General features: G+C 50.2%; 1 protein-coding gene across 1 annotated transcript; it reads right to left on the reverse strand.

Annotated features, from left to right (window-relative positions):
• Positions 1 to 430: 430 nt before the first annotated feature.
• LOC139591905 (cystathionine beta-synthase-like) lies at positions 431 to 22,971 on the reverse strand. The gene is made up of 16 exons (XM_071431134.1): positions 22,930 to 22,971; positions 20,714 to 20,856; positions 17,834 to 17,940; positions 15,740 to 15,874; positions 14,641 to 14,720; positions 13,301 to 13,432; positions 12,340 to 12,409; positions 10,791 to 10,882; positions 8,741 to 8,866; positions 7,079 to 7,163; positions 5,437 to 5,542; positions 4,866 to 4,937; positions 3,569 to 3,703; positions 2,917 to 3,025; positions 2,521 to 2,605; positions 431 to 749 (listed from the first exon to the last, which is right to left on the reverse strand). Exons 1-16 carry the CDS (start codon positions 22,969 to 22,971, stop codon positions 652 to 654), a joined length of 1,617 nt encoding a protein of 538 aa, XP_071287235.1. The 3' UTR covers positions 431 to 651.
• Between the last annotated feature and the right edge of the window lie 238 nt (positions 22,972 to 23,209).

A 23,209-nucleotide genomic window follows, 5' to 3' on the forward strand; every position in this document is an offset into this window, starting at 1 on the left:
TGCAGAACTCATATTTTGTGAGACAGTAACAGAGATAAGAACTAATAAACATCTGAGCCAGGACAAGAAATACCATCTCACACATTTATTCCCGAGCCTGGCAAACAGAAGCTGAGACTCCAGACTCTCCTGCTGCCTTCTTGGAGGCAAACACCCCCAGGGCTGGGGGGGAATGGCCCCTGGGGGTGCCTGCACCCTGCCTGGGGGGCAGAGAGGGACAGGGGGTGCAGCAGTGCCCTGATTGCCCCCAGCCCTGCTGCTCTGTGGCAGAAATGGGCTCTGGCCCCGAGGAGAGCCCTCAGCAGCTGCACCAGGGGCACTGCACAGGAACCTGCAGCTGCCAAACTCACCAGAGCTCCTCCTGCTGAACCCTGGGCAGGAGCAACCATCCCCTTCCCATGCTGGCCTTCCCACCTTCCCTGCCCAGCCCTGGGCAGCTCCATGGCTGTTAAACACAATTTCTTCAGTTATCTCCTCTTTAGGGATACTCTGAGTGGCGTTTGGCAGACAAATGTAACACATCACAATTTTCTCCTGGGCATTTTGAGAAACTTTTGGCTGCACTGGGCCAGAGGCTCCCTTGCCCAGGGGGTTTGGGCTCAGGGGGACCCCTGGAGCTGCTGGAGGGGGGGAGGCAGCCGAGCTGCTCTGCTACTTCTTGTCATTGGTGCTGACAAAGGTGAGGAGATCCATGGATGTGACCACGCCAAGCACCGTCTGCTTCGTGGAGGAGCTGCCATTCCCACTGACTGGAAGCACAGAAAATTCCAGCTTAGTGGCAAAAAAAAAATAAAAAAGAACACCACCACCACCCCCACCCTTACCACCTTCCAGCTGTGCAGAGGCTGCTGTTCTTTTATTAAAAGAAAACCCTAACAGGGACAGCATCTGCCTGAGCTCTACCTCCACAGAAATGATGGTGGAGCCTCAGTCAGGTCACTGTGATCACTCCAGAGAGGTTTTTGCTGCAAATAACCCACCTTTCCCAGAGCAGGAAACTTAATTTCCCAGTTGTTTTTAGCCAACCTCTGTTCCAGCCCGGCTCCTGTCACCACAGAACTTTTCAGAGCAAACTAATGAGACTCTCTAAAAGCAGCAGTCAGGCACTTTTCTGCTCTGTTCTCATAACATCCTACACCACCATTAATGAAACAGCACTTCAATAATTGTTTTAACTGTCTGATAAATGTTTTCTTAAATAAAAATAAAACTGGCCACCAGAGCCCAAACACAAGATAAAATGCAAGCTCCAAAGGTGTGGGAAGAAAGTAATAAATAAGGGAGTAACTGTGACAGCATTAAACAGCAGCTCTGGAAAAGCAAGTGGGTGTTGTTTGAAAATCAGAGCAAGAGCTGCTGCAGACACCTGGCTGATATTTTTTGATGGGTGCCATTTAATTTGCTGATACCATTTAATTTATATCAAAACATGATACAAAAGAGATATTCCTTATTTTATGACAACACAGCTGAGAAAGGAAACTCTGCCTGGCATTAGTTTTGGTGACTGACTTGGAAACGTGCATCAAAGGCAGTTTTGAGTGACAGATTTTTGTTTGCAGCCTGTTGTGGGAACATGGATGGGCTTGCAAAGCTTCAGAGCTGATGGGGCTCTGGGGGAACAGGACCTGGAGAGGGAAGGTTTGGGATGTTTGGGTTTTGGAGGCCCCAAGTTGAGCAGGCATCCCTTGCTGGAGCCACCCACTGCTCACCTGAGGGATGCTCTGCATGCTCAGTGTGCAATCCCACCAAATCAGCATAATTACACCCTTCAGCCCTGATTCACAAGAGCTAAACTTGGCTCTTCTGACTGCTTTTCATGTTGCTCACATTTCCCAGCCAAGGTCAAATCTGTGCTCCTTTTGGTGTAATTGCCCTGGAAAGGTGTGCCAGGCCAGGTGTGCTGAGCAGCACCTGCCACCACACCTTTTTTGGCTCAGAGGAGGCACGAGGGGTGATCCCTGCTGCCACAGATGTGTCAGCAATCCTGATGCTGCTGCAGATGACTCTGCTGGGTTGCCTTGCACACCAGGGGGAAGGTGTGCAGGGCATTGAGAATAAAACCAATAAAACCTGCTTTAATGGTGCTGCCAGGCTGGCACAGCATCCCTCCAGGGCAGGCTCACACACAGCTGCACCCAGTGCCCTGATGACCCACAGGGCTTGCTCATGGCCCACCCCAGTTTTTCTCAGCTTTCTCACCTCAGGTGCCTGAATTCCACCCAGGCTTTACCTGATGTGGCCAAATGCTCCTTCTGACCTTGCCCCTGGGCTACAGAACTCTACAGAGATCCCCAGTTTCCCCCTTGCTTGCTTTGCCCCCTCTCCCCTCATCCCTGTGGTGCCAGGAGGAGTCCTGGGTGAGGAGTGGGCAGTTCCAGGGCTGTGCAGAGCAGAAACCTCTGGGGGCTGCACAGGTGCAGCAGCTGCACTGACACCTGCCACAATCAGCTTGAGAATTTCCCTCTCCCCTCTCAAACACTTGTGCCAGGCCCGTGGGGAGCTCCTGCAGGTACCTACCCTGCATCTGCTCGTGTACAATGATGGCAAAGTGGTCGTTCTCCAGGAGGCAGGAAAGCTTCCCAAGGCTGTCCTCCAGGCTGACCTAAACAGGACAAAATTCAACATTTAACCTTTTACTTCACCTGGCAGTGGCTGAGCTCTGATTTTGGAGGGTGCTGATTCCCCAGCTGGATGAAATCCCCTGTCAGTGCTTGGCTCCTGGTGGGAAAAGCTCTGCAGGGCTTTTACAGGTGCTTGTCCTTACTCTCATCTCCAAGATGTCACCGTGGCCCTCCCCATTCCTCTCTGCCTTCTCTTCTCCCTGCTCCTCTCACACCCCAGGGTGTGCTGGTGCCCCTCTCCCTCTGTCCCTGTCCCCAGCCAGGCTGACACCATCCCCAGCCTCAGTGGTACCTTGGAGAACTGGTCATAGGTGACCTTGGTGACAGGGTCTGAGAACTCCACATTTCCATCCTGCACGGAGCTCAGGGTGTTGCTGAGGGTCACCATTCCCAAAATAAGCCTGTAAGGGAACAGGGAGTTTTCCAGAAGGTCAGACCTGAGGTGGAACACACATTTTATGCAGGGGCTGAACTGCTCTGGTTGAATCAGGGACTAAATTGTTGCTGCAGTCAGGGGGAGGCACCAGGTTTCTCCTCACTTGGGCAGAACAAGGAAGTCTTTGTCCTCACCAAGCTGTTGGTTTCACAGCAGTTAAAATCTGCTGCTGCAGTCCAGGATTTAGCAGCTGGGAGAAGGAAAACCCATGGGCTCTCCAGCTGCTTATTTGTGTGGGTTTCCCCCCAGCTCTCACTCCCCTGGGCTCCCCCTGCCTGTGCACTGACCCAGCATCTTCTGCTTTGGTGGGCACTGGACTGGGCTTTAACTGGGTCTTTTACAGGAGTTTTATTGATGAATCTTCCCAAGGAGGCAGATGATCTTTTTAAAATTGTGCATCAGAGTCCAACACAAGAGCCCCAGCTCTGAATGAGTAAATGGGAGTTGAGCTTCATCATGACTGATTTTTCTGCACAAATGCCCATCTGCAGTGAGCAGAAATAGTTACCCTGACTCAGCAACAACAGAAGCTTGGTCATATCCCTTCTCCTGGAGGATCTCAATTGCCTTTTGACAGCTGACTTCTGGGAGGAGGATGAGAGGGGCCGAGAGATTCAGTTTCTGCACCTTGATGTTCCACCACCTGTTGGGAGACAAATGGCAGTGCTGAGCTGTGACTGCTGCACAGCTGTGGCCTTCAGCAGGGGGACAAGGCCAGAGGAGATGAGGGACAGTCTGCCTGCCTGAAAAGCCAGCCCTGCTCCTAGAGCCAAAGCAGAAATGCCACCACGGCCAGGTCTTGTTGAAGCCAAGCTTTCCCTGTGCCCAGTGTTCATGCAGCTCCAGAGGCAGGGATGAGACCAGCAAGGTGCTGAGCTGTCCTGAATCCAAGGAAGCTATTGAGGGCTTTACTGCAAGCTCAGAAATGGGTGAACCTACCAGTTTCACTCCTTTGTTCTGTATCCTTGGTCCTCACAAGGCAGCATTTGCAGCTCCTGCAGGAGAGAGCCTTGCAGAGATGCTCGTGTGACTTATGAGGGACAAGCTGAGCTGGTGTGTGGGGCAGCACAAGCAGCTCCCAACCATCTCAGCCCTGAGTCCTTGCAGAAAAGGCAATGCTGGAGCCTGGAAAGGCCAAGAGCAACTCTAACCAGACACAAGAGGCCTTGGAAATGGGTTACGTTTTTAGGAAATATTTTACAAGAATTTTTGGTAAAGGAGAAGGTGACATCAGTAATACCTGCCGTCTTTTAAGAGTGAGACCATGAGCTTTTCTAAACAATTGGCATCTGCCCAGCCACACATCAACTGGCATCAGCAGTTTCCTGTCCCTGAGGGGTCTCTTTCCCCATGGTATCCAAGGGACAGCAGAGTTGGCCAGCTTTTCTGGCCAGCAGCTCTGGAAAGTGAAAATTTTCTGGTTGATGCCTGAAAAGAGCTGCAGAGCTGTTTGAAAGGGGGCTAGCTAAAACAGGGACCCACCTCCCCAGCAGCCTGGTGGTCCTTTGAATGTCAGATGTGGAGCAGAGAGAGGTTTCCAGAGGGTTTAGGTGGCCTGGGCTGCCATGTGGGAGTGGATCAGCTACTTTGGGACAGAAATGGCTCCTTTATAGACCTTGATTGGAGAGCTGAGAGATAACCACTCAAAAGAGAGGAGCTGGCATTACAGCCTCCCCAGAGGGGTCTGGACTTTACTGTGTTTTTCCTAAACACTAAAAAGGAACATTTTCCTTTGAAGATAACAATTTCCAGACTCAGAAAGCTGATTCCCTCAGCACAGTTTATCCCAGCAAAAGTTGTCTTACCAAGGCTTGTGCTCCTGGGCGTCATTTAGGAACCCATTTTTTATCATCCACTGATCATTCACAAATTTGGACCTAGAAATCACCAACAAAGAGCAAGTCTGTGAGGCTTCCAGAAGAAGTTTTGTGCAGCAGACCACAGCACTGCCCCTGGGGCTCTCATGATTTTTGCAGCTGGCTGCTCTCAGCCCCTTTTAAGGTCAACAGGAGCATGGGGTGCTCAGTAACTCTTCGAAGCACGCCAGCTATTTGCCTTCCTCACTTCAGGCATGCAGGCTCAGAAAGTGCAGCTTGGCTGAGTCCTGCTCTGTGCAGTGAGTCAGAGAGGAGAGGAAATAAACCCCAAGTGTCCCAACACCCATCCCCTGGTGGCTGCCACGCTGATGCGCTGTTCCTCCCTGCTGTTTATTTTGCTTTTTCCCTGCCCGAGGGAGACTCCCAGCTCTGGGCTCACTCCATGTGCCTTGCCATTTGATTGATTGGGGTGGTTCTGCTGAGCCCCAGCTGCTGCCACAGGAGGCCCTGGGAGCTCCCACCCTGGTGCTGGGAGCAGGGCAGGGGGCAGGACACTCACATGTAGTTCCGGACGGAGTCAGGCAGGATGACAACGCAGCGCTGGCCCTCCTGCAGGTCCCTGGCAGCTCTCACAGCCACAGACATGGCACTGCCCGAGCTGCCACCTGCAGGGACACCAAGGACAGCGAGACAAGGGTCAGGGCTGCCCAGGGCCACTGTCCTGCAGTGGGAAGCACAGGCTGCCCCAGATAAGGTGCAGAGGTGGCACCTGGCTTGGGACGCTGGGATGGGAGAACAATCAACCCCAAAGCATTGTAGGGTTTAGGGCCAGGCAGAGGGAGGGACTGGTGGGATGTGTTCATATGGTGGCTCTTGGGCTTTGGAGGCTGCCTGAAAGTCACCTCATGGACTTCATGAACGATTTCTTGTGGGCAGACCAAGGTCTGAGAGGTGCCATGCAGGGACACTCAGAACGCGCTGCCCACCCTCCCTAACCATGAGCAGAAACCACGCCAGTTCTGGAGCTTCTGGCTGACATACTTGGCAGCCAAAGACTGGCTTTAAAGGCACTGTAAAGACTGAAAAAAAAGGCCCATAAACATTTCATTCATGCTTGGAATACCAGGCCAACATGATGGGAAGGCCTGAATGCTGCCCGTGTCTGTGTGCACGCATGTGGTTTGCTGCACGTAGGGAAAGCAGGTCCCTGCTTTACAGAGGCAATTCCTCCTGCACCAGTCTGAGCACTGGAAGTCAGACACATTCCACTATCTGTGCCAATTACAGCCTGCATTCAAGGCAGCACGTATTTTACAGCAGGTTAATTATCCCTGGGTCACATTTTTCAAACAAACGAGGAACGGCCCTGAAAAATGCAGCTCAGGGAACACGAAGCTGTTCACAAATTATGGTTGAGTTCAAACAAGTGGTTTCTGTTGAAACACAGTGACTCCCTGCCTGCTAGGTTAAATCAACATTTAAGTGTTTCATTACATATATATAGCCTGATCTTTTCCAAAACTCCCTGGATATGAGTGCTCAGGGCTTTTATCAGCTGTAACTACGAGCCTACGTGGTGTCTGCTCCTGGGTGCAAACCTGTGTCTGTTTGCCTGGCGTCAGGGAAGGCTGAAAACAAGGCTGATGCTCTGTGGAGGCTCTCAGGGTACAGGCAGGGTCTGTCTGAGGGCACCTGTTCATTTTGGGAAGCCAGTGGGATCACTTTCAGCTTGTTGGCACGGGGAGCAGTACTCAGTAAGAACATCTCACACTTTCTTTGCTTCCAGACCTTGCTGGTCCAAAGCTGGCACCTCTGGTGTGGCAGTGACACCGAGCACGGCCTCACAGAGCTGCTGGCAGAGCCCACCTGTCCTGCCCTGAGCCCCACTAATCCTCCCCTCAGCCTCTGTAACTCTACACTGCCTGAAGATCCAGTTCCACTGCAAAAGTGCTCCAGTAAGGAGAGAATTATTCCTTCTATAATTACTGTGGCTGGTGAGTCAGAGCCCAGACCAGACTGAGGGAAACACCTCTGGAGCCTGCAGTGACCTCTGCACAGCCCCAGGCTCAGCCTTCCAGCCCTGCTGACCCAGCAGACACAAGAATGCAGAGGGCACCTCCTCTGGAGAGTTTTGGTCCCAAAAGGATGAGGTTCAGAGGGTTTGTTCAGGGGACAGAGTGCTGTGGCTGCACTGTGCTTACCACACAACAAGCCCTCCTCTCTGATCAGCCTGCGGGACATGAGGAATGAGTCTCTGTCATTGCTTTTGTACCACTGATCCACCACCTGGAAGGAAAGCAAGGAGGATGAGTCCTGGAAATGTCACTTCAGGCTGCCCTGACCCTCTGAGGCACACCATGGTGCTGATGCCCACAACATCTGGCAGCTCTGAGCTGCCTTCCACGCTTGCTGAAAGCATTTGTCAGAAGATCCATGGTCTGGAGTTCCTCCTTGCAGACACCCACACCTTTCCAGCACCCTTTCCTTGGAGAGTTAGGCATGCCTGACAGGTCCAGAGTTAGGATGTGGAAGGGTGTTTATGATGTCCCAGGGTACATGAATGATTCAGAATTTGCCAAAATGAGATCCAGCTACAAGAATCAGTGTGGATTATTAAGGTGACAGCTCTACAGCCAGGTGCTGACAACAGGGATGTAGTCAACACCTGAAAGCAGAAAGAATCACAGGTCTGAGGCTGTGAGGGACCTTTCTAGAATGAGGCCAGGGCAATATAGGCAGCCTGTGTTAGGGATTTAAAGCTCTGTGGCAGCTGATACACTGAGAGGGAACTTGACAACAAGAGATGAAAGGTTCATGGCCTGCTGTCTTGCTTGGATCTTGTGCAGCCTGTGCATGGTGCAGGATTTCTGCTCCCTGTGTGTGGTGCCTGAGGCACAGAAGGCTCAGGAAAGAGCAGGTGATGAGGAGCAGCCTCAGCACAGACCACAGCCAAAGAGGCACATCTGAACGATGGTGAGGCTGAGGACACTCACACTGTGTTAAATGCCTGCTTTTCACCTCTATCTGCCCTCTCCTTGTGGCTCAGTGTCATTGTTTGACATGGGAGGAATTTAGGGAAGTGAGGCAAAAGGTTTTTGTGTAACTGACAGTTTGTTGAGCCACTGGGAAGCTGGATACACCCCTGTGAAAAACACGTTTTTTATCTCTTGGAAAAGTGGAAACGTCTCCATAACCTTAACAAGAGGGACTTCTCTCCCTAAGTGAACTGAAGAAAGACTATTTTAAAGATAGTAAACTGACTGGAAATTTTAGGGTTTATTTCTTTACACTTTATCAGTGAGAAAGAAAAGGTTGTGGGGGGACAAGAAGTGTTCTGAAGGGTTTGTTTTGATTCTTACTACCTTTTTTTTTCTTTAAATCACTTTTAATAAATTTTTTTATACCCTTTTAAAGTTTTGAGCCTGCTTTGCCTATCTCACAGCAGGAAGTGAATGCATTAGTGATTGACCAGCACCGAAACCTACCACACTCTTTGGTGCGTTAGCAGGGAAATTTTAAATTTGAGGAAATCTTAAATTAAAAAAACCAAAAGCCAGTTGTAACTCAGAGTTACTCAGAGTAAATCAGTAAATCAGTTACTCAGTTGTAAATCAGAGTTACTCAGAAAGCAAGTTGTAATCAGAGTTACTCAGTCTCCCCACAACAGCTTGTTCTGCACTGGGAAGATACCTCAGGACCACCACACCTCTGGCCTTGGGAGCAGGCTGGATGTTGTAGTGCACTAAATAATTGATTTAGTTGTTGTTTTGCACTGGGTGGCTGGAGATTTGCACTGAGTAGTCCTGACAGCTGGATGCCAAGGCAGAGAGCAGGCAGAGGCCCCTCCTCTCAGGGTTACTCACAGATCTGTCGAGGACAGTGGGGATGAAGTCGTGCCCAATGCCCTCCACCTCGATGGTTGTGGTGTTGGTTTTGTTCATCTCGCTGGGCAGGGCAACGATGGAGCCATCAGGGTCCACACCAATGATCTGGGAGGGAAAGGCATTTTGTCAAACCAAAATGGGAATTCAGAAACTGCCAAGCACAAAACTCAAAGGAAAAGTTACCCACACCCTTATAGACGGATAATGAGATGATTGGCTCTCACAATTAAAATTAACTATTGTGTGAATATTAATAAAAGCTTTAGTGATGTATGGTTATGTTATTGTGGTTTAGATGTCCTCTGTTCTCCCCATGGTTCCCTTTCCCCCCTGTATTGTTGCCATCAGGCAGCCTGGGCTGTCCAGGACAGGTACAAAGAAGCTGCACAGGTGTCCCTGGCATGGGGCAGCTGGGAATGGAAAAGCTTGGGGGTGCTCAGGGGGTGGGCATGGCAACACCTGAGCTCCAATCCAGGGACAAGAAAGCAGTTTGCACTGATAAATGGCACAGAAGAGCTGACTGACAGACCTTGGGAGGGCCAGGGCTGGCTGATGCAGCCCCCAGGGGTATAAAAGACTGAGCATCCATCCTGAAGATGAACTGGCCATGTGGTGTGCATGAGGGGCAGTTCCCAGCACTGCAGCTTTTTCCTTATGCAGTCCTTTGTTGTATTTTTGTTAAGGTTTAATAAACCTTTTTAAATTTTCAAAGTGAGCAGTTGTCTCTCACACTTATCAGCAGTGTTTCCTCCCCCTGATATTCATTAATATTCCTAATTGCTGGCAGCATGGAGAGCTTCCAGGATAAAAGGGTGCTGTTTTTCACTGTCTTCTTAAATAGATCCTAGGTAGCCTTCAGCTGTTGCAGAAGTGACTGGTGGCTGAAAATGTTATCACTCTCAAGGTGTTTGTCATCACCCCCTTGGCAGAGCCTGCCACTTCCCTGAGGACAGTGCCAGAGCTCCTTAATCTGTTCTAGGTGAAGCCAGCAGTGAGCTCCAACCTGCAGATACACACATCCTTTCTGGACCTAGCTGTGCTGGCTGATGGGGATTTCTGGTGATTTTCCCTGGATATTTACAGCTTTGTGTCTGGGTTGAGGTGCCTCCCTGTCACTATGATATTTTCTGAAAAATCCTCTTTGTTTAGGATCTTCATCTGGGAAGCAGAGAGGCCTCAAAAAAGAATGAAAGCAATAATTATCTGATTGCTTAGGAAGGTAGTCTAGAAATCATTTACCAACAGGTGCATCTTTGATTGGTTCCATGTGAATTGTTTTTAATTAATGACCAATCACCATGAGCTGTGTTGGGCTCTGAGGAGTCAGTCATGAGTTTTTATTATTCATTCTTGTTAAGCCTTCTGATGTATCCTTTCTCTTTCTTTAGTATAGTAATATAATATAATAGTATAGTATAGTATAGTATAGTATATAGTATATATAATAAACTATATATAGTATATATAATATATTATATATATACTATATATAATATATATAGTATATATTATATATATACTATATATAATATACAGTGTATAATATATAATATCATAGATAGTATATATAATATAATATAATAATATCAGCCTTCTAAGAACATAGAGTCAAATTCTCATCTCTCACCTCATCCTGAGAACCCCACAACACCACATGTCCCTCAACACAGCTTTAGGTGCAGACAGCAACTGCTGCCTCAGGTGAGCTATGGGGTTAGGTAGGAAATGACATGCAGGGACAGGACAAGGGGGAAGGGCTTTGAGCTGAAAGAGGGTAGATTTATATTGGATTATAGGAAGAAATCTCTCATTGTGAGGGTGGTGAGGCCCTGGCACAGGTTGCCCAGAGAAGTTGTGGGTGCCCCATCCCTGGAATTGTTCAAGGCCAGCTCTGAGCAACCTGTCTGGTGGAAGGTGTCCCTGCTGATGGCAGGATAATGGGTGGAATGGGACAATCCCCAGTGTCCCTTCCAACCCAAACCACTCTGTGATTCCATGAAAACCCCAGCAGTCCTGCCTCCAGCCTTACCTTGCACTCTGGGCACTTCTCCTTCAGCTTCCTGGCCACACCAGTGATGGTTCCTCCTGTGCCAGACCCGATCACCACCATGTGCACCTTGCCTGCAGACCAGGGGGCAGAGAGGTTTCCAAGGGCTCAGCACAGCAGGATCTCCCCTTTATTCAGAGCCCTGTGTCCCCCAGAACCCCTGTGAGCAGAGCTCAGGCAGAGGCCATGCTGGTGGCCACAGCCTGGTCCTGTGCAGAAGCTCAGATGAGCTTGCAGGACCTGAGCACAGCTGATCCTGCCTCACTGCAGGGAGCTGAAGGTGACCTCCAGATCCCTCACTGCAGCTCTCCATGATTTCTGCATCTTTGGCATCTACTAAGCACAGGGAACAGCATGAAGAGGGAGGTTTAGGTTGGATATTAGGGAAAGGTTCTTCCCCCAGAGGGTGGCTGGGCACTGAGCAGGCTCCCCAGGGCAGTGGTCACAGCACCAGCCTGGCAGAGCTCAGGGAGTGTTTGGACAATGCTCTCAGGCACATGGTGTGACTTTTTAGGTGTACAGGACCCCAAGATGGACTTTGATAATCCTTGTGGGTCCTCTCCAACTCAGGATATTCTGTGATTCTGTGGCTTAAAGGGGAGGGAATATCTCAGCACATCCACCCCTTCAAACCACAGCATATCAAAGCAAGCCACACACATTAATATCACTAACAGGCACAACCTTCCAGCCTGTGCTGGCATCCACAGGGGAGGCAGGGCTGAGCTCTGCCCTGGCACCCGCCTCTGTCAGATGCTGCCCCACTGGCATGGTTGACATTATACAGATTTAGGGCTGGAAGGAGCAGAATTGGAGTCTGGCCTTCAAAACCTGGTGCTGCAGCTGCATTGGGACCTGCAACCCACAGCTGGCAGCCAGCTAGAGCAAACCCTGACACTGTGGTGGGGGCAAGGCTGGGACTCTCTTGTTCCCATTGATACCTGACTGCTTTACAGCTCTGATAACAGCTCTCCAGTTAAAATCCTTCAAGTCCTGGTCATGCTTTACAGTGCTCCCAGAACTGGCAATAAATGTCACTTCTATCTGCACAAACATGGACTGGGACAGCCCTTTATCCTCCCCCAGCCCTCACTTCCAATGGCACTGGTTTGGGAGGTTTCAGTCTGTTTTGATTTGCAGATGAGAATGCTGGATCAGACCAACCTTGCCATGCCCTGGTGGATTTATATTCCCCTCCAAGGCCTCGTGGGACCTCTTGTGTTCCCAGCTGGCAGGTCACTGTGGCCACCACGAGGCATGTTCTGTCTCCTTTAGGTACAATTTGAGCTCCTTAAGCCTCTGGTGTCCTCCCCCAGGTTTTGCAATGGGAGGAGAGAGCCGTGAAGCCCTGCAGGCTGAGGTGGATCTGGGGTGGATTAGGAGAGGTTGCTACACTCTGTGTGTCAGTGTTATTAAGATAATACTGCCTGCCACTCCAGAGGCCCTTTGGGCTGTTTCTAGACATTGAGGTCAATAAATGATGTAAATGAAGCCTCTCAGAGAGGGTTGCAGCCCTGTGCACAGACAGTACCTTCACACTGCTCCAGGATCTCCTCGGCCGTGGTGTCGTAGTGGGCCAGTGGGTTGCTGGGGTTTCTGTACTGTTTATTCCAGCAGAGAACAGCAGGGATTACCTTGTGAAGAGCAGGTCAAATACCAAACCAGCAACAGCTCCTGACAGAGCTGTACCCAAAGCATGCAGCTGCCCCCTGTTCTCCCTGCCCAGGGGAAACCCACCCCACCAGGACAGCTCACTGGTGTTCCTCCTGTTTGTCACTTTGGCACAGACTTCCAAACCCACTTGGGAGGTTAAGGATGCCCAAAAACACTCACTGTCCAGCACTTGGTGCCCCTTAGGTGTGGGGATGGTTCAGAGGCTGGAGAAGCTGTACTGATCATCAATTAGCTCTCATGCACAGAGGGATTTTGCAGCACTGATATTTGTGCACCCCACGTTCACACCCATGGACCAAAAAAATGAGCTGAAAAGCTCATCCAGTCTTTGAGCTACTTTTTCCTCAGAAGGAAGGAGCATGCCTGATTTTCCTGCACTCCAGGGGCTCCTCACTCAGGGGTCAGACCAAGTGCCCTCCTTGGTCCCACGTGGACCAAGTTCCCTGCAGGAACCTCTGCCATGAGTCACCAGGGTTTGCCCTTTACAGCATGAGGTTTATTTTTGAGGCTGCTAGCCAGGCTTAAAAAGTGGGAGTTTTTTTCAGGTCAAAGTTAAATCTGAAGCAATTTGAGGAGTCTTTGAATTGTGCAAGAAAACCCAGCCTCACCCACATCCAGGATTTGGCAGAAGTGTTGCAGGTTTGGAAGTGCCCCTTATTCTGTCCCCCTGAGCTTTGCAGAGGGGCGATTAAATTTCAAATGCCATAAAACACTGACGAAATCTGCCAGTCCAAATAGAGCCCCCAAACACAGGCACACTTGGAGAGCACCCTATAAACCCTCTTGGGAAAGGGAGCCAGTGGAGGGATGGCCTTTACCTGGTCCAGGATGTGAGAGTTTGGGATTTGACTCTTCAGCTTCCAGGCCACGCGGACATTGGACTCGGGGGCATCAAAGCGAGTGCACGGCGTCCTCACGATTTCAGCACCCAGGGCCTTCAGGATATCAACCTTTGGGAGGGAAAAGAGGAGCTGCACACAGCTGATCCCACTCAGGGGGGGTAACCTGACCCTGCAGGCTCAGGGCAGTGCCAGATGCCAGAGCAGCTTTGCATGTGGGAGGCATTTATCATGTGGAGATACAATGTCCAATTCTGGACTCTGCTGTCTCTGACAAGCTCCAGCAGCTCAGGGCCTCCTGCCTGAAGCTGGCATAGGGATTTGAGCCTGGCTTCGTGCCCTGTCCTACTTGGAGGGCAGGATGGGGACAGGGTGGAGGGAGGTGACAGTGTGCTGCTCCTGGGGGCCAGAGGAAAAGGGCAGAGGGAGCTGGACAGGGAACAGGGTCTCCTGTGTGCTGGGACTGGAGCCCCAGCATGCAAAGGGGAGATAAAGAAGCTGGTTTTGCCCAAAGTCCCTTCTCTTCTTTCACCAAAATTAGGGAAGGAGCAATCAGCCCTGGGTGTCTCCTCTGGAAGATGGGGCTGTCAGTGGGACAGGGGAGTGTTGGGACACCTGGAGATGAAGCCATGGCAGCTGGAGGTGGCATCTGACCCAGACCGAGCTTGGGTGAGATTTGGGTTGAATTGAGGGTGACACTTTTGAGAAGGGCTCAGTCCTGAGCCAGGTCAGGGTGCATGTCTGGCTGCACTGGCAGGAGTTCAGCTGAGCTGTCTGTGAGCCTCTTGGCTCACCAGTGAGGGATTTCTGCCATCTCCAGGATGCTCTGCTCACCTGACCATCAGCTCTCGTGCAAGTGACTTGAGACACCACCCTGAGAAACAGCTCAGGCAACTCTGAGTGTCCCCAGGTGAAAGAAAACCATAAACACACAGAGAGGCCAAGGGACCTGTCAGATGTCAGAGGGGCAGTGAGCAGGACTGGCAGGGTAGCCCTGCCTGCCTCTCCTGCTGTGCTTCACATGCAGCAGAGCCTGCTCTGTCCCCTGCACCTACTCACTGTGTTTGGCTATCTCACCATCCCAGCTGCACTTCTGACACCAGCAGCCACCAGGCCACCACAGGCTGCTTTTTTCCCCTAAAGAGGCAAAGTTCTGAACAGCAGCTGTGGCAGTGTGTGGTTGGCTTTTAAAGGGAGGGAGGGAGGGAGGAAGGAAGGAAGGAAGGAAGGAAGGAAGGAAGGAAGGAAGGAAGGAAGGAAGGAAGGAAGGAAGGAAGGAAGTTCCCTGGCTGTGGGGTAAAACCATAGAGAGCTCTGACCTTCTCCATGCTCATTTTCTCTGGCAGGACGATGATGCAGCGGTAACCCTTGAGTGCAGCCACCAGTGCCAGCCCAATCCCTGTGGGGTGGGGAGCACAGGGAAGTGGTTGGCACCACCAGAATTTGGCAATTTGGCAAGAGCCACCCTGCCCACGCTCCTCTCTCCTGGATGGAGCCATGGAGGGGTCACTGACCAGCCACAGGTGAGAGCATCCTCCACGAGCCCCCTGGGATGTGCTGGGAGCACCAGGGAGGGTGGGAGGATGGGCTGACAGGCAAGTGGAGCTGCAGCATCACTCCTGCTCCCAGGAGCTCCTCATTCTCACTGAGAGAATGGGTAGAGCCTTTTTCCCCCCACGGAGGCTCAGCCACCTTTCTGTGGGTTTGGTTACACAGGAGAGAGGTGGTTTTGCTTCAGGAGTGCCTTCCCCTCCCCCTCAGTTGTGGGGGACAGACAGACAGGACTCTGCACATCACTCCATGGCACCTCTGCTCCAGTTTCACTGGGGTGATGGATGGAGCCAGCTGCTCCCAGCTAGAGCAGGAAGGTGAGGCAGCAGGAGGGAGCAGCCTGGCCCTGCCAGGGGCTGCAGGGAGCCTGGTGCCATTCCAGCTGCCCCAGGCAGGCAGGGAGCCAGTGTGACCCATGTGGGACACAGCTCTGGGGAAGCACAGACCCCCCTGGCTCCCTGTCTGGGGTGACACAGTGTGGTGGGGTGACAAGTGACACCAACAAGGCCAAAAATCACAGGAATTCTGTTCCAACCCCTCAGGGGAATGGTGTCTGGGAACCTCTGAGAATTCAAAAGCTTCCCAGCCTGAAAACACCCAGGGCTGCCCCAGCTCCTGATGCTGTCTGCCTTGGTACAAGGAGACCTTCCAGGCACGCCTGTGCAGGTGTGGGACCCTCACAGGACCCTCAGGAATTTCAGCAAGGAAGCACCTCAGCATCCCAGGAGGCCTGTGGCCACCAGGAGGGGAGCTGAGGGGAGGATGGAGCCAGAGCCCAACCTTGTAACCCCAAATGCAAATCCCTGCTCCTCAGAAATTGCCCCCTGCCCAGTTCCCAGGCAGAGGGAGCACCCCTGCCCTTCCCACCTGTGTTTCCTGAAGTGGGTTCAATCAGAGTGTCCCCTGGTTTGATAATCCCAGCTCTCTCTGCATCCTCCACCATCCTGAGGCTGATGCGGTCCTTCACACTGCCCCCAGCATTGAAATACTCACATTTTGCCACTGGAAAGGGAAAAAAAGGGGACACTCCATCAGGCACCAGCTCCCCCAGGCCTCACTGCAGTGTTAGGACACCTCTTCCTCCTCTGCAGGACTTTCCTTTGCTCAGGGGAAAGGAGATGGTGGATGCAGGATGCCCTTTGCATCCACCACCTGCTCTTCTGGGATTATCCATCAGCACAGAGTCCTTCTTTCCCCCATGTTTCCTCCACCCTGGATGGGTTTGAAGCCAACCTGGACAGCCCAGGATGGGTTTAAAATCAGCTGGGCATGGTCGCTGCATGGTGGGAGGTCCCACACTGGCACAACACCCCTTAAGGACTCTTCTGTGGGCAAGGGTTAGCAGCAAGGCCTCACTGTCTATCCTGGGGCATTGAGGTTTTTAACAGATATCTAAAAAAGCTCCCCTTTTGCAGTGATCTGTAGTCCTGACTGAGGTGCCATAAAAAATCCCAAACAGAAATAACATTTTCAAGTGTCAGGCCAAATGAGAGTTTCTTTCACTGAGCTAGCAACAAACCAAGTAAGTTTCCAAGGTATGTTCAGATTGCAATGCAAAGCACATCTCAGTCCTCACTGGGGTCTCCACACCACAGCATTCTTCTCACCAAGGCTTTGATGAACATCTGCAGCTGAACTGGAGCTACTGAGCTCTGTTTTATGGACAACAGGGAGAAATGGGGATTTCCAGGGGTGTTTTTCCCTTCACCCTGGCAGACACAGCGACCTGAGGCTGAGAAATCAGCCCTGTACCTGAGCAGCCTGAACAGAAAAAGGAAATCTTGTGCTCATCGTTACATTTCATAATGCAAAGTGCCACAACTCCAGCTGCACGAGGGTCCCTGGGGGCACAGAGAACACCAGGCAATCCCATCCAGCTGTAGCTGCTTCCTTTCATTCCTGTGTTTGCTGGGAAGGGGCTCTGTGCTGGCACAGACAGGACTGTGGAGCTGCTCTGCCTGCTCTGCTCTGCTTCCCCTCCTGTGCCAGGGGAGGGAGACACCATCCCAGAAAATGGGATCTGCCTGGCTTTCCCAGCACCTCAAGCACCAGCCAGACACACTCCAGAGGTGCACCAGGCACTGCACATCTGTCCTCCCACCTCCATGGTGTCCTGGTGTCCCCTCAGCTCTCATTGTGGGCAGGGTGAGGCAGTGCAGTGTGGAATAGCAAGCCATGACTAAAAGCTGGAATCTCAGGGGAACACAATCCTCGGTTTTTCAGTGTGGAGGTTGCAGGGCTGGTGGCCCAAGGATCCCAGATGCTGAGAAAGGATCAGGTGGGAAAGCCCAGGGTGCTTTCCCTGTGTCTGTATGCTCAGTGGGGTCTGGCTGCCCTTATAGTTATTCATAGTTATTTAATTTAATAATAGTTATTTCATAAATAACTCTGTGGTTCCCAGGTGCCACACAGCACTGCAGGGCTCTGCTGTGCCATGAGTGCTCAGCAAGTCCCTCCTTACTCAGCTGTGTGACACTTTTGGCACTTTCTGCCTCTCAGAATTTGCCTTTCTGCCCAATTTGGATCAAATTAATTATCAGGGTTAGGAGTTAGAGGAAAGGAGACTGAAAAGTCCACATGCACAGATCTGAGTTTATCACCCTTGTGACTGTAGGGGACCAGCCTAAAGCCAAGCCTTACATGAGACAGCACCAGCAAACATCTCCTTAGGGAGAGGACTTAGATCCACCCCCAAATTTGGGCCAGGTCTGCTCTGAGCTTATGCTGCTGTTATCTGGCAGGAGAGATGCCTCACTACCATTGCCCCCCTGCTCATTGCTGCTTGAAACCTCCTGTTTGGCACAAAAAATTACTGCCTAATAAGCAGGAGAGCCCAACAGGAGCCATATCTGCCCCTGCCTGTCTCTGTTCTTCTCACAGAGCCTCTTCTGAAGCCCCCCTCCAGCACCCCTCACCCTCACCTCATGGCATGCAAAAACCTGCTGGGAAGGGGACACTCACAGAGCTCACACTTGAGCCCATAGGACTTCCCAATCTTGTTGATTTGGACCATTGGGGTGCAGCCAATTTTCTTGAGGATATTGGGCAAGATCTTCTTTTCTTCTGTCCTGAAATAATGCAGGGAAAAACAAACAAACAAAAAATCAAATCAAAACTATTGTTGTGCAACATGAACCAAGAGAAAATCTGAGTGAGGTTTCAACAACTTTATCAAGGCCACCAAAACACAGCTCAGCTCCAAGAGAAAAAGTCCCCATCAACAATTAGTGGCACCAGGAGTTAGTTACAGTTCTCCATCATGAGTTATTAGGGGTTTTTTTACATAAAAAGTTAATTAATTTTCAAGGTTGTTTTGAAATGCCTTGCTCTGCAAAACCCTAGGCCAGATCTGTAATGAGTGAGAAGATGCTGGCAAGCCTTAGGATGTTATGCTGTGGGTGAGAAAACCAGGAGACACAGCACAAGGATCCTCCTCTTCTCCCCATCCTGCCCAGCCCCATCTCTGCTCCCCACATTTCCAGCTGCCTCTGGGCCAGGTGTTGCTGCCCAGGACTGCCAAACTTGCAAGGATGGCTCCAAGCCATCAGAGAAGCCCAAACCTCAGAGGGTTCTGGGGAGTGTTTTGCAAACAGTTGAACCCAGCTCTGTCATCAGTGAAATCCAGCTGCCCAGATTTGCTCCAGCAGAAGCCAAAAACCACAGCAACAGCAGCCTGAAAAACACCTGATTGCCCAAGACACCTTGCCAGGGAGCTCACAGCCCTGAGCTCTCTCACAGATTGATGAGGGCTGTGTTTCTTTGGGCCACATCCTGGTCACAAGCTGTCATGGTTTGATGCTGGTGCAATGCCAGTGCCCCCATGAAAATATATTCTCCTTAATGTCTGCTGTGAGACCAGAAATAGAGCAAAGCAGGCTCAAGCTTAGAAATAAAGAAAAAAAAAATTATTAACCTACAGCTATATGTAAAAAGGAACACACACACAACTCAGAATGTTCCAAAACATTCCTCCTCTCCTCACCCAATTTCCAACACAGCACAGTGAGACAAAACCTTGGATTCTGTAGGTGTGATATAAACACCTCCTGCCCTGCAGGAGTGCAGGGGTTTAGTGAAGGTCTTTCCTACCAAGAGGTTCCAGGCTCCCTGCATCCCTAGCCCAGAAATGATGGGATGTGCTGTTACCTCTCCCACTGATATCTCAGGCACCACTGAGTGCTGCCAAATGTGAAGCAATAACACAATAAATGAGCTTCCCCCACAGCTGCTCCAAAAGCCACTTTTGAAATGTTCAGGGATTTATTTCAGTGGGGCTGAGCCTTGGCTCCTTCAGGTGAGGTTTAACTGAGCCTGGCTCTCTTGAGGGTGACCTGAGTTACTGCATTGCACATCTGGATTGCATCCTGCAGGTGCTGATGTCAGCTCAGGACAGCAGACAAGGATGGTTTTCCCCTAAGATTCCAGCTTTTAGTCATGGCCTGCTATTCCTTGAGATGTCCAGGGGAAAACCAGTCCTGGCAAAGCAAAGGATTCCTGCTGAGGTTATGCTGGGTCAGAACCAGCTCGAGGGGTGGCAGAACTAGTCTACCTCTGTATCTCTCAAAACAATTTAAATATTTTATGTTCTTAATTAAATGACAACCTGTTTCCTCCCTCTGCTTCTACCCTCAGAACTCAATCAGATTTCACCTGGGAATCTCAGGAAGATTTTTGCTCCATCTGTGGCTTACCCAGAGCAGGGAAACCAAAGCACCTCTCTCTCCATGCCCTGCTGCAGAGCTGTGATGGGTCCCAGTGTGTTTTTCCCTGCTGCACAGTGGGTTATGGTTCAGCTCCTGCCCCAGCAGGGCTGTGTGGGCCCTCACAGCCAGACTCCATTCCCAGAGCAGTGTTTGGGAAATGTGTCCCCATCTCCCATCTGGGGGTGGGATGGGCCCAGCCACTGGCACCACCACGGCACCCTGATGCTCAATTGTTAAAAAAAATATAATTTTATCCTGCTCAGAATGATAATTGAGGGGGGAAAAAAAATTAATTTTGACTGAAAAGAGCTGATTCTCTCCTCAGGCACCAGCTGCAGGGGTTGCACTGAGCCATGCACAGCTTGCTGGATCAGCTCAAGGGCTCTGCATTCCATCCATTCCTCCCTCCTGCATGGGCCAGACCCAGAGGCTGCTCTGGGCTACCCACATGCTGGTGGCTGTGCCCTGGCCTTGTCCTGCCTGGCACATGGTCAGGCATGAGCATGCAGAGCAGTGCTGCACCTCCCATGGCCTCCACTCCCTGGGGCTGCATTCCAGGAGTTTTACTCCAGTCGCTGGAGCTGGATCCCTGCTTCACATCTCTGCACTGCAGGACGTGTCTGCAGTTCCTCTGACATTTATGGGACAGCCTTATCTTTAGTAGCTTGTCTGGGTCTGGTTTGCAGGGTCATTAAAGCACCTCTTGTCAGGACTAGTCTGGGCCCTCACGTCACCCTGGGAGGGAACCTGCTGCTGTGAGGGCAGGAACAGCTCAGAGCAAGCACTTTTCTCTGCACTGGGGCCATTTGCTGCTGATATAAAAGCCCAGGCCCTGGTAATCCATTTTTGTGAAGGCCTCTCAGCCATCTAAAATAAAATGCCCCAAACGAGGAGATGCCCTGGAAAACACAGAGCCTGAGACTAGAGCCAGCCACATCCTTCTGCAAAAATAAAAGGGAGTGAAAAAAGTCTTCTTGGAGATGGCAAAAGAGAAAAGCTGCTTTTGCCATTTGGAATATAAACCATCATTAACACAACAGCTGGCTTCTGGCCATGACCATCCTGGTGTAACAACAACCTCCAGGAAAAGGTGCTGAGCTGCAGCACCTGAAGAAATCAGCGCAGAGGAATTACTTACAAGGGAACACAGGAGTGTGGAGACTTGCTGGCAGGAGTTGTGGCTGTCCATGTGCACTTGCTGGGCAAGTTGGGAAGGATCCAGGTGCTGTCCTGACCACTGGCACCCCTGCCATTCACCAGGGGGCACTTCTTACTCAGCTCCTGTGGGGTGGAAACAGAGGCCACGTGTCACTGTCACATTTTCTGAAAAATCCCCTTGCCAGGATTTCTTCTCCTGGGAAGCTGGGAAGCTTCAGCTTCTCCATGTTTTGCTACTTTGGAATGTGATTTGGAGAATTGTTTACCCAGCATGTGAATTGTTTTTAATTAATGGCCAATCACAGCCAGCTGTGTTGGGCTCTCTGAGTCTTTTATTATTCATTCATGAGTTTTTATTATTCATTCTTTTCCAGCCTTCTGTGCGTCTCTTTTCTCTTTCTTTAGTATAGTTTTAGTACATAATTTTCTTATAATATGATTGATATATGATATTATATATTATATGATATACGATATAATATAATATAATATAATATAATATAATATAATATAATATAATATAATATAATATAATATAATATAATATATCAGCCTTCTGAGAACTTGGAGTCAATTCTCATCTCTCACCTTGTCCTGGGGACCCTCAAAACACACACAACAATTGGTGACCACAGTCACATAGACAGCTGGGAGAAAAATAGCTGCAGAAGAGGAAAAAAATGGCATTTGGGTGTGAAGGGAGGGTGGCTTGGAGCAACCTGCTGGCACTGCAACCACATGGATCTAGGTGGGTAAGGAGGTTGTAGGGGTGGAAGGAGATGAACAGATGAAAGGATGTTGTAGTGAGGTGAGTGTCAGTCCCTTCTCCCAGGGAGCAAGAGGAAATGGACTCAAGTTGCCCCAGGGGAAATTATACATTTGAAAAAAAATGAGAATATACATTAGGAAAAAAATTTCATGAAAGGGTTGTAAAGCATTTGAATGGAATTCGCAGTGAAGTGGTGGAGGCACCATCCCTGGAAGTGTTCAAAACTCCTGTGGAGGTGGCACTTGAGGACACAGACTCATGGTGAACGTGGTGGTGTGGGTTCATGGCTGGACCTGATGATCATAACAGTCTTTCCCAACCTTAGCAATTGCATGACTCCATGATTCCATGACAAAATTGCTCTTTTGGAGTGGTGTGTTAGATCCCTTACATAATCTGAGCATCTTCTTCAGTACATCTTCTTCCCCATCTCAAAACCATCACCTCCACTAGGAAATTTTATGCTCCTAATTTAATTATTTTGTCAAGAACAGCTTTTTTCACCGTAGCAGTGAAGAACCTGCAGGTAAATCCATCCAGCAATAATTGGAGAATGCTTTTATGGTGATGGTGGCACTTAGAGGTCACCTCTGCTCTGGCATCCAAGTGTATTAAAATTGAGAAAAAAGAACCAATGAAAATAAAATAGCAAAGGGCAGCAAAGGTGCTTGGGGTACTGAGCAACCCCCACAGTAAAGCAGCTTAAAGAGAGGAGGATTCATCAGGCTGGAAATGAGACAAGAGGCTGGTGCTGAGAGCAGGCTCTAAATCCTGGGGGAGCTGGAGAAGGCACAGCAAATAATGAGCAATAAATAATGAGGCAGAATGGAATTATCAGGAGCAACTACAGAGGCAGAGCAAATAAAAAATGGAATGAGAAAAGGGTTAAAGAAGTTAGAGAAGGTTGAGTTTGGTAGCAGATTTTAAGCACACAAGCCCTGATGGCATCAGTGCTCTGCAGGAAGGCAATTTGCTGTGATGTTCTCTCTGTGTTCCTGGTGCATATACAGACAAAAGGAGGAGTCTGGGCTTAAAGTTTATTTTCAACATCTCCCACTGAACAATAGCAGAAACAAATAAACCCAGAAAAGAGTTACATGCAGGTTTGGAGTGACCTCTCTGCTCTGATCCCCTCTGCAATCCATCCACCACCCATCTGTGCTAAGGAAACAAACCACATGGAGAAAAACCACATGAGTTTTGGTATCTGTAAGTTCCTTTTCTGGCTTGTTCACAGAATGAATTCACCTTGATTCAACCATTAGTGAATAAAGGGACCTTGAAACTCCACAGGGTCATGGATGAAGGCTTGTGTCTCACTTAGACTGAGGATGAGAGCTGCTGTTAGGCTGCTTAGTCTGTCCTGTCTCCCTACACCTCTGTGGTGGTGCATTCTGCAATTAGAGCAAGTCTGACCCTTTCCTTACCTTTGCTGCAGCAGAAATGATCAAAGACATGATGCTGGACATTCCTTCTGCATTTAACTTCAGACTGAGAACAGGGACATCATTTTGCCATCTGACAGAACCAAACCAGTGACTCAAAGAAGAAACATCTCATTTCTAAACACAGAGAACTGTCTGCAGCAGGGCCACAACTGCTGCCACGTGGAGGGGCCATGGGAAATCCAGTTTATTTGGGGAGTTTCATCTCCCCCTCCAGGCCACAAAGCCACAGCCCTGTCCCCCCTCAGCCCCTGGGCTCCCT

Source organism: Agelaius tricolor, unplaced genomic scaffold (genome assembly GCF_023055355.1).
Source record: "Agelaius tricolor isolate 1412-34295 unplaced genomic scaffold, bAgeTri1.0.p SCAF_7, whole genome shotgun sequence".
Taxonomy (NCBI): domain Eukaryota; kingdom Metazoa; phylum Chordata; class Aves; order Passeriformes; family Icteridae; genus Agelaius; species Agelaius tricolor.